The sequence below is a fragment of the Lolium rigidum genome, chromosome 3 (genome assembly GCF_022539505.1).
Source record: "Lolium rigidum isolate FL_2022 chromosome 3, APGP_CSIRO_Lrig_0.1, whole genome shotgun sequence".
NCBI classification, from domain to species: Eukaryota; Viridiplantae; Streptophyta; class Magnoliopsida; order Poales; family Poaceae; genus Lolium; species Lolium rigidum.
The window spans coordinates 291157028-291168886 of record NC_061510.1 but is presented as its reverse complement, the minus strand read 5'-3'; the positions used below and the strand labels follow the sequence as shown (position 1 = coordinate 291168886).

Sequence of the window (11859 nt, the reverse complement as noted above, 5' to 3'; positions counted from 1 at the left end):
GCCAAGGCCAACACCAACGTCCTCGCCGCCCAAGCCGTCGTCCAAGCCATTATCATGATCAAGCAAGAGGCGCTCGCTATATGTCTAGGTGCTCCAAGCTTTGGACTACTTCAATGAGATATATGGGAACAAACCCTTCACGTTGACCCATTGTTTGAGGAAGATCAAGAAGTGTCTAAGTGAAAAGAAAGCTATGCTTGCTTTATACAAATTGGGTCCATAGAAGTGTGGCAATGAATCATCGGTCATCGACCTTGAAGAGGGTGGCCCAAGCAATTGTAGTCGTGCGGTTCAGCCAAGGGGGCCACAAGGCCACCAAGTGCGATGCTTCATCCCTTGCATTACATGATACATTGAAGGGGCTGATCGCTGAAAAGGAGGAGGCAAATGCCAATAGAAATTAGAGGCTAATGGCAAGCTTTATTGACCTCCAAAAGAGATCTCTTAAAGTTGAAGAGAGCAATGCCCGGTCAAGAGCCATTGAGGTAGAGCTGTAGAGGCTAAATTTGCTCGTCAAGGAGAACCAGGTCATGTTCACCGACTTGACAATCATGGATCCAACGTGTTGGATCCAACAAACCGGATTTGATTTGAGAAGAAGCAAATGGTCATCCGCCGACGCGATGCCTGATCTCGCAAATCTATCTTAGCTAGTGTATTCATAATCATTTTGCACTTGGGTTAGATATTATGGCGTCTGATATATTTAGCTATTAAATTTAATTTGTGGTGCTATTTGTATTCATATATACTAATTTGCGGTCTGACCAACTAGCACCCCGCTGGGTTTGCCTCTGGCCCAAACAAACATATGTGGGTGGACATGGCTCATATTCGTCCACGGGCCAATTCAAATGGACTAAAATGAACATATTGGGTGTCTAAAATGAGTCGAGATGCACTTACTAGGGGAAAAAATATGCCCAAGTTCAGTGGAGTATTGAGAAAATATCGAAAACTCCCAAGTAGTGTAACATCATGCTTGACCACTTCTTAAAATGGACTACACCTGTAAGATGATGTGCATATCTTGGTTACGTGATGCATACGCATGTGCAACTAACACGCCTGAAAGGAAGGTAGCTTTGTTAGTCGCCAATTTAGAAAAAAAGCTTGACAGTTCGTAGAAAGAACCATGCTGCATTTCTTTAAAGCTCTCGCGACCGTCCATATTCTTCATTCAGGTATCAACGGCTGAGAATATATTCTCGCATGCAAGCAACAAGATAGCTCAGGTCCAAACATAAGCAGCAGATTTACGTGCATCCTATGGATGTTGTCACAAGTTTATCTGCCAACTGCTTGAATTATACACAAACTTACTGCTCACTAGAAGAAACAAATCAGAGCATCCTTCTAAAGTAAACTGTGAACCAAGTCTCCACATATCAAATTGCAAACTCATCTATGAATATTGATGTCGAATGGAGTAATATATACACCTAGGTAAAATAAAGGCAGAAACAAATACCAGAAAAGGAAATAAAAAGATCAAAAGCAACTCACTGCACACCACACCCAGTATCATGACTCCGTATCTGACATCTGTGATTCTATTTATCCAATGCGCAAACCAAATAATTCCCAAGGCAATGAAAAACAGTCTGAACCCTCTTATTTGATGGTATATCTAACTCGCTAGCCTGTAGCATAACCAGTTGCCTGGCAACTCAATTATGCATGTTACATGACTGAAACACTCGTAACTCAGCGAGTCCGGCGGCTATTGGTTGGTTTAGATGGAGAAGACGGATTCTTCTTGGCAAAATCAACAAGATCCTTGAAGAGGGAATCCTCAGGTTTGGGCTGGCGGGATGCGGTCGACACTGATGCAATCTTCTCATTCTCGGTGTTCCTTTGGTTAAGAGAAAGGCTTCCTGTCTGTGTCATTACTTCATCATAGCCATCCCCATTGCTGCCACCAGGAAAGCCATGTTGTTGCTCAAAGAACTGCTGTCTTTGGCCATACCTTGCAGGAGGGGGTGGTAGAGAGACTGGAGCTTGCGCTTCCCATGGAGCTTTCGGAAGATCTTCATTAGTTGAAGACGAAGAAAAACCAGGCAGTGCAGTGGGGTTTATAAAGTCATCGTCAGGAAGGCTCTCAAGCTTATTCACAGATGAACTATTCGACTCATTCGTAGGACGAGAAGGCATAGAAAAGCTGGGAGCTGCAGTTGGGTTTATGAAGTCATCAGGCACACTATCATAATTTGGTGGCTGATCCCTTTCTTTTTTTGAATAAGATGGTGCCGAGATATTGGCTGGGGCCGTTGGATTGACAAATTCATCTGGCACTTTTTCAGACTTGTAGGAGTCTCCACTTAGATAGTCAACACTGCTTGACTCTGTGTAAACAGGCCTTTTTGTCGACGGTGGTGGAGGAAGAAGTGGGCTTGGGTATGGCTTTTCATTTCTTGGAACAGACAGGTTGCCCTGTGCTGCCACGCCGTCCCTTGCAGACCTACAAAAGGATTTATTTGCATGTCAGCTGATGAGCTAAACAGTCCATTTTCCTTTAAAAAAAATCATCTATTGACTACTGGTACATGAAATGAAAGCTAAAGAAACAAAGGAGCGCAATTTCAGAAAATGATAATTATGTTAATGTTACAGCAGGCCAGCAGCCATTCGAAGCTCAGAATTTTTAGCATAATTAAACATTAAAAGTTCAAATATAATGGAAATACGAATAGAGCTTGCCTGCGAGAAAGCACAGAGAACTCATCTTCTGGTTCATCATCCTCATGGTGTACATTAAGAAGAGGGGAAAATGAAACCCCCGCAGGCCGAGGGGCTGCCCCTTGGTTTATGTTACCAGCAACAGGTACTGGTATATTGGGAGGAACTCCCTTTGCAATGTCATCGTGACGCTGAAGAACACGCTGCAACTCGTCATTTAGTCCTAGAGCCTGAAACAGAAGGCTCTCATCGCTGCAGAGAGAATACCAGAAGCCCCGTCACATGACAATGTAAAGCACATAACTAAAACCCAGAGTGAAAAAAAAACATACCCAGTATCACTAACAAGATCCATCACACGAGCATGATAAGATCGGCACTGCCCAACAAGGTCGACAATGACCTCCTCCCTCACACCCTATATCATGAAGCACAATCAAATCAATATTTACAGTATACAGATTGGCGCATGCATAATAAGAGTTAAATAGAGAAGCAAAAGGACATACATAAATCCAAGTTTTATTGTATTAAGAACCATTGGCTTAACACAATCAACTAGGACAAAATCTACAAATAAAAGTGATCCAGGCCAGCATAAGGTGAACAGAATGTTCCAATATTCCAATTTCATGAAGATTATTTTGTTGCTCTCCATTTGTTGTCGTCAAGCATAATTTTTTATAAGATAGGAACTATTAAATTTGCTTTCCATTTGTTGAGTTCAACAACAAAAAAGTACAGCTATGAATCTCTACAGTATTTTTTTCTTGGGAATCATCCCTACAATGATAAGCATGTTTCACTGGGGTCAAAATGGAATGCTTCAAGTCATTAACAAACTGACAGGCAAGGTATTTACGTTACAAGCCAATAAAGTTTGGACAACATGACTATGCTCTAAGTAAATGATATAAACTCCAAACATGCCACGTAGGTTGGAAGTTGAGTAAACAAATTACTTTGTTCTCCAGTTACAGGATAGACAACCTCCACTCCACTATGAAATATACAAGAATACATGTTATGAAACACCTCAACTGACAACGTATGGGAACTACAGCCTCCTTAGTATAGAATGAAGATGGCAAAATAGCAGATAACTCACATGTTTATGCCTAAAATTTCCATTGAATCAAGAAAATGTGTCTGGTAGAGATACTAAATCATAATAGAAGAAACCAACAAATGCAAAAGCATGCAAGATCCTGCATTATATATTACGCACAACACATAAGAGCGCAATGCTTTCTTGAAGGGAGCTCACCTCAGGGTGTCTGTGGTCAAGTGCATTTAACATCTCATCCAGCACATCCACAATTCCTCGAGCACTCTGAATCTCACTTAGACTGTAATTCAAATTGTACAAGCAAAATGAGGGTAGATTATAACTAAAAAGGGTTTCTGCAAGAATGGTGAAATAAACACAACAAAAAAGAATACAGATACTGTTTGATATGATTATGAAAATGAGACCTCCACAGAGCAGTTAAACAATATCTTGTGTGTCAAAATGTCAGCCCCTTGTATTTTGTCACTATAAAAGTATAAATACCTATGTGATATTAGAGTTTTTGAAACCTTACACAACCCTAGTTATATGAATATGCGGCCTGTTGAACATGGAGCCAGAAGGATTGTGATCTTGTCACGGTGAATGAACTGATGACAGAAAACCACGAGCGGAATGAACCACTTATTTCGGAAGATATTCTTTGTTCCAGATGTTGATCCGATCCTGAGCATTCCTCTAAGGAGAACAGATGGAGAAGATTGGTTGGGAGAAGTCTGGAATTCATAGCGTCAGGTCAGCATATAAATCCTTCATGGATGCACATCAGTCGGAGGAGGCAAGAAATAACAATGGTTCTTCCACGCCTTCGTCCGAAAATGATGGTGAGTTATGGAAGCGAATGTGGAAACTTCCTGTGGTCCCAAAGGTGCGTGTATTTTGGTGGTGAGTTCTTCAAGTTATTCTACTATAGGACTTTGTCACAGCAACATATAATGGAGAACAGCACCTGTGCTCTGTGTAAGGCGAAGCGGAAACTATGATGCATGCGTCGATCGAATGCAGTCATGCGAAGTTGTTTAGGGAAGCTGCAAAGGACTTGCTTTTAGTGAAGTTACCTAAGCTACACCCATTAACATGGGCGAAGGACATCCTATGTGAGACAGCAATCAACCAGAGTGACAAAACTGTTATTATTACAGTAATGTACCCGATTTGGCCATCAAGGAACAATCTGACTCATGATGAGGCTGGTTGTAATCCAGACAAAACTATGGAGTTCGTTAGGGAGACCTTGCAAACCCTTGAACTTCTAAGGAGGTTCTACCAAGAGCTGCTAGACAGGCATGCAAATGGCAGCGACCACCTGACAGTTTTATCAAGATTAACTCAGACGGTGTGATCAATGCTGATGATAACATGGTGGAGACAGGAGCTGTAGCCCGTTTCTGATGTGGAGTTTCGTGGAGCCACATGTAAAACCTATAGGGGTATTTCTGATCCTCTAACGGTTGAGACCCTCGTGCTGAAAGATGTGGTCATTTTTGCTAGAAACAAGGGTTTCAGCAAGGTGGTTTTTGATGTTGATTGTTAAGTTTTGGTGCTCCAATGGCACGACAGAGTGAATGATTGATCCATGATCAAAAAGGTCTTAGATGAGATTAGCGAGCTGAGTAGAATATAAGGCATGCCCGTCGCGTGGCTAACCAAGGGGCTCATTCCTGAACAAATTTGCAAGTTTACAGGAAGCGTCGATCTCTTGGGATGCTGAGCCACCGGTGTTTTTAGTTCAGTCTTCAGGCTGATTGTAACCCTGTTGATTTGATTTAATGAAGCTCGTGTTTCCCACAAAACCATGGAGCCAGCTGGCACAATGTTTCGGTGCTACTTGTTAGTGCGCTTTCGAGTTCACGATGAGAACCACCAATGAGGATGGTGCCAACAATAAGGGGAGGAGATCCCAGTACAAGATAGAGATAATACTTTAAATCAGCTCATCTGCCGACAGTGAATATGCTTTAACTGTTAAGAAATGTCTACTCATCATATATAGATCTTATGGCAGTGGGAGCTGCCGCATATCTGAGGGATCTTATGGGTTTGATGTTTTGTGTGCATTTTTGCAAAACCAATTTGGTCATACTTGTTTCAATCAAAATAAGGACTACCCTGTTGTTTTGGCCTACTAAATACCAACTTACATAAATAAGAAGAACAATAAAATGTGGGAAGCCAATCATAAACAAGTTTGCAGACACTAGTAGGGAAGGAATGCAACTAAGAGAAATGAAAAACGAAGAAACACAAGGGACAAACAAAATTCAAACATAAATGGGATTGACAAAATATGAATGCAAGTACTGCATGCAACACACTAAGAAGAAACACAGACAAGAGGTGAACAAAATAAAAGGAACCATATCATAAATTAACTATGAATGCGAATAAGTGAATACCTCAGGGCAGATGCAGCGGGGGCACTGGATTGGAGAGAAGCTTGTATAGCTACATCTTCATAGCTTTGACCTGGAGGATATAGATGTGGCTGTCTCAATGGTTGACTTTGAGGAGGTGTAAACAGTGGAACTGTATTCTCCTCGCGAGGTGGAAAATCAACACCAGCTGTCTGCAGAAACAAGAAGGCAAAGGCATCTTGCTCATTGTTTGGACTGAATGAATTGGCTTGGCTAACTAAGCATATTAGTGTAGATCTAAGTTTACACTGGGAATACAAAATAAAGCAGATCGAAGTTCAGGGGGAAAAGTAGTGAAGTGGAAAGCTGAGAATTCCGTGGTTTCACAAGATAAATAACGATGAAAGAGACAGTGGAAGGTACCCTGAGTTCTTGGTACGCTGTGTGATATTGAGGATATTTCCCCGATGGACCTCCAAAAGCCACTTGCCATGTGTCAATCAAACTCAATATTTTCTCCCGGACGTTTAAGTCTGGCTGCATAGATAAATTTAGTATCAGAACAGTCTGAACAGATGCACATGAATCTAGGAAACAAGCAGTTAACCACCGATTAGTCCTGTCACCTTTTTCTTTACTATTTTAACCATTTCACTTAGTATATCACGCTCAATGATCTGTTGGTAAACAATATCCCCGCAATTTTTGCTTAGAGTCTCTAGCACCTGAAACAATAGGCCAATTAATCAGTAAAGAAAAATAAACATGCATGTAAGCAAAAAAAAAATGTATATGCTTCTTGGAACTTTCAAAAACAACAGGATGCAGGTGCAAATGTAAAACCTACACAGCATGACCGAGTCACAACTAACAATAGATATACATGAAATTCTGTAGTACTCACATAAAGGGCCAGAATCTGAACTTTTGAATTCTTATTCCCAAGGCGTTTCTTTAGGAGCTTGAGTGCATCCTTTGATTGTCTGCAGTTAAGGTTGAGGGAACATTTATCAGCATGCTTCGAGTAAAACACATGAAAAGTCAAATCGGAAATGCAGCCAAAATTTGCTGCTCACTTGCTCAGTAACAGTATATAAGATGATAAGATGAAGCAACAATCACGGCAATCCAATATAGCAAACACACCAAGAAGTCTGCATCACTCCAGCATGACCCAAATTATATAAACCGGTAATACAGAACAGAGTGGCTTCCCTTAGTTGTAGTATATACACAGATCTGAAAAATAATATCAACGAGGTCGGTCCACAAATCACCACTTATAGACATTTTTTTACTTTTCCGGGAGCCTTTGGTAATTCAAGGTATCTGTGAAACTATGGAAGCTACAACTTACACCCAAGAATGAAGAAGAATAACAAAGAATTTCTCGATGTGACCTTAAGCCCACATTGGTAGTACTTCATGGCCAAACATAATGGCACATCAAGGCCGCAGCTCAACAACAAATGCCACTAATTTATTACAACTTCACCAAAGTAGGTGACCCTTCATGAGACTATGACGCAACTAATTAACCACAAAGAATTCATGAATTGACAAAACGTCTCACCTTCCAGGCTAACAACCATATAAACAACAAATTGCTAAAAAAAACTAGAGAACCTAAGACAGTGCAGCAACCAGCAGACGAAGGCAAATTGTTGCCATGAACAACAGATTGTACAGAACACATAACTACAATATGTTTCTAAGATAACGTGAATCAATTCAAACATGATGCAAGAAACAACACAATTACAACTAAAACGCAGTATGTATCAAAACCCCATTTTACCCCCCTGCTCGAAGGAAGCAGCAACCTAGCAATATTTCTTCACATGATGGCATATTTAACCCAAGCAAATCATGTTGACGATGAACGACCAGAGAAAAAGGTGGAGAGTGTGCTCATACCCGGGATCCATGTTGATGATGTCGCAGAGCTCAATGTTGACGGCCCAGTCGGGGCCGATCAGCATGTCGCTGGTCGCCCTCTCGGCGCACGCCACGGCCGCCGACATTTCCACGCGGCCGAGTAAGCGCGCCACCGCGACCGCGTCGAAAAACCCTAAATCCTGCGACAAGCGGCACCCCGAGATCAATCAGCGCCGAGATCCGCCTTGCCATCCAGCCGCAACCGCTGCCCGAGGAACGCGGCATAGATAGACGCGAAACCCAAAGAGCTCCCAAAAAGAAAATTACCGAATCTGGGCGGACTCCCCGCGAGATTCAGCGCCGAGGAGCACCGGCGGCGGGCTCTCTTCCGATCCGGGATGGTGGAGCCGACGCGGTGGTGCCGACGGGAAGTTCGTGGGGAGAATTGGGGGCGGATTGGAGCAAAGTGGTGTGGGATTGGAGGGTTCTTGGGTAGGAAGGAAGGACTGGTTGGGGTTGGGGTTGGGGGAGGTGGGAAGGAGAAAGGAAAACGCGGACGTGGACTTTTTCTGGTGTGAATGCGAGGGCCTGCAGTTTTTGGTTTTGTTTTTTGTTTTTTGCTTTTTGTTTATTTTTATGTTTATTAATTTTTATTTTTAGACATAAAGTTTTTGACTTTTTCTATGGAGTTCTGGGATCTGGATGCTGAAGGGTCTCGAATTTGGTTTTGGTTTTCTTGCTCGAGTGTGGGTTGAATTTGGTTGTGCTGGTTATTTCGAGGTCATGTCCTTTCAGGTAATTTGAGGTTCACAATGTTCTCCGGCTGTTCACATGAATGGTTTTTTTTGGCGAATCAGAGAGCTTTATAAACTTTCACATGGAATGGTGTTGCAACTAGCCGTTTTCATGTGAGTTGAAAAGTTTGGGATATACCTTTTATTCGTGAAAACTTACAAGATACTTAGCAAGTAAGCAACTTCTATACTTGGTTTAGGAGTACTTCTAAGAGATATTTAATACGCTACCTACATTATATAGTTATAGCGAGTTGGCAACCACACTCAAACTCATTTTACAGTGAATTCACTTGCGCAAATCATAACTACTGTATCACTTTTACTAATCAGCTAAAGTAGTTGATGTAAGTGTTTAATAGCTAAATCTAGATAGGTCAAATATTAACTACTTAGTGAAAGACAGTATTCTTTTCACCGGTGTTCAAAAGGATAGTTTAAAAACAATATAACACATATAAGGGATCAATTAAAAACTAAATAAGAGCTCGTGTTCCACGAGATAGAATTAAAAAGCATCTAATTTCAAACTCTAGTAGAGTATAAGATAGTGCCTACCATCCGAAGACTTAAAGTGAAAGATCAACATGTCCATAAATTCATTTGAAGGAAATCTTTGTGCAATGACAAAAATTATGCAAATATTGTCTTGAGGCAAAAAAATCTTCTAGTTTCTTGAGGCAAAAATTCTTCTAGTTTCTTGAGGCCAAATAAATCTAAGGAAATATTTAAGGCGAGGATGAAAATCATGCAAAACAGTCAAATGAGCATAATGGGACATCAAATTTGATAAAGTTTGAAGTTATGAAAGGAAGCATAAGCAAGCAAGAGACGAATAGCTTCAAGGGGAGCAATAGGCGCAAAGGTGTCCTTAAAGTCCATACTTTCTTTTTAGGAAAAGCCTTGCCCCACTAACCTTCTTGCTTTATTTCCTCCGGTGATTCCATTCTCGTCTTGCTTGTTCATAAAAACTCATTTGGTCTCAATCACATTTATGCAATGATCTTTTGGTCTCTCAACAAAACATCACACTTCATTGCGGGTGAATCACTCGAGTTCTTCTTGCATGGCAATCATCCAATCTAGATTAATCAATGTAAGGGTATTTTACCCTTATCCATTATTTTGGTAACAATGACACCGTGCTAGTGTATTTGGACTAATACATGGCTACAAGATGATTCCCAGGTATTAGCCAAAGAGGTATAAAGGTGTATCAATGGAAGAAGAAGGCAATGGAGACCCCCCAATTCGACGAAAGAATCAACGGGATTTTCCTGTGTCCGGCCGATCATCGGCCCGGTCGGACCGGCCACCGGCACCGGCCAGCCCGGTCGGGACCGGCTCCGGCGCTTGTGCCATCCGGGCAGGATCCGATAAAGGGGCAAGCCCTACGGTCGCCGCCCGGTCTCCGGCCCGGTTAGGACCGGAGCATCCGGTCACCGTCCCGGTCGGACCGGGCAGCCGACCCGGCTGCCCGGCGCCAACCGGATTTCGCGCTTGTGCCATCCGGGCGCATTCCAGTATGTCCAGAAGCTCCTCCGGTCAAGCTCCGGTCCCTGCTCCGGTTGAAACCGGCCGGCCCGGTCGAGAGCCCGGTTTGACCGGCCTGTGCGCCGGTCGGCCCGGCGCCAAACCCGGTCAACCGGATTCCTCGAAGAAAATCTGATGTGGCAAGTTGACCAACGGCCATTTTTCGAAGAACACTATAAATAGGCCTTCTCCTACCTCTGAACAGTTAGGCAACATATTACAAGCTGTTCTTGAGCTCTCTCTCTCTTACTCCATTGCTAGAAACACCAAAAGCCTCAGATCTCTCTCCTCCTCCACCCAAACTCAAATCCCTCCGGGGAATCGTTAGAGGAGGACCCGATCTACCGTTCTACCAAGCCAAATCTCATTCCCCCTTGTATTCATTGAGAAGCTTGCTTCCTAGGGTTCCTTGGAAACCCTAGGTGGGCAAGAGGAGTCCGGAAGCATCCAGGCTGTGGATTTGCTCCGGGCAAGATTGTGAAGGTTTGGAGGCTACCTCAAAGTCTACCACAAGTGAGTGAGCTATTCCTTCGTGGGATAGGCTCCGGAGAATAGGGTGAGCCTTCGTGGCGTGGGGAATCCTTCGTGGGACCTCCACCCCTCCAAACGTGACGTACCTTGTTGCAAAGCAAGGGAACACGGGAATACATCCTCGTCTTCGCGTGCTATCGGTTATCTCTAACCGAACTCCTTACTTGTGAGCCTTCGTGCTCGAGATAGTTGTATCTTCATATAGGTTGTGTCACGCCCCGAGACCGGGCCTGGACGAGACAGCCGCCGCGCGCCTATAAATCGAGAGGCTTATACTCGCGCAAGGCTAAAATTGCAGGCTTAAACCAGCACAGTGGATCTCGAGAAGCTCAACTACACATCTTTACAGATTTCTTTACAATTACATAGGAATTACAACTAGATTCTCTATATCGCTTCCCACCCGCTGGTTGTGCCTAAACCTCCACCGATGAGGTCTTCTTCAATAACGGCATCTCTGTCTAAAAAAAACATAGGGGAGCTGATGAGTACGACAAGTCATACTCAGCAAACTGAATATACACAATCATATAATTTATAAAATAGAAATACTTTTTGAAAAACAACAACATGTGGTTAAGGTATTAGGCAATTTAAAAACGCATGGTGCCACACATGAAAGTAAGTTTCCCTACCCGGGAATCACAGGGGTGAAATTCACGCTTTTACACTCTGCAGAGGGGTACTCCGACATCGACAGTCTTGACTAGGTTGCGCTAGTCAAGCGGTGTTCTTATACCCGCTAAGACCGGACACTCGACCTACGATGCCGGTCGCTCCTACGGATCCATCACCGACACGTTCCCGAACGGAGGCCGTCCCCGGCGGAGAACACGGACGGTCCCATACCCGAGCCGTGACCGGTACAATATATTTACCTTCGTAGCACCAAGTTTGCTCTTATAAAAACATGTATCTTTCATGTTGATCACTTTCTATCGATATTCGCGCTAATGCCCGATTTGTACTGGTGGCTCCAGCGGATCCATCACCGCGTAACGACACCGGCGAATTAGCC

General features: G+C 43.1%; 1 protein-coding gene across 1 annotated transcript; it reads right to left on the bottom strand.

The window, feature by feature from the left end:
- Positions 1-1386: 1386 nt before the first annotated feature.
- On the bottom strand, positions 1387-8535 carry LOC124703543 (TOM1-like protein 3). Its single transcript, XM_047235756.1, has 10 exons — positions 8311-8535; positions 8023-8183; positions 7010-7088; positions 6732-6830; positions 6529-6642; positions 6148-6317; positions 3947-4028; positions 3012-3097; positions 2701-2931; positions 1387-2461 (listed from the first exon to the last, which is right to left on the bottom strand). Exons 2-10 carry the CDS (start codon positions 8127-8129, stop codon positions 1708-1710), a joined length of 1722 nt encoding a protein of 573 aa, XP_047091712.1. The 5' UTR covers positions 8130-8183; positions 8311-8535; the 3' UTR covers positions 1387-1707.
- Positions 8536-11859: the final 3324 nt, after the last annotated feature.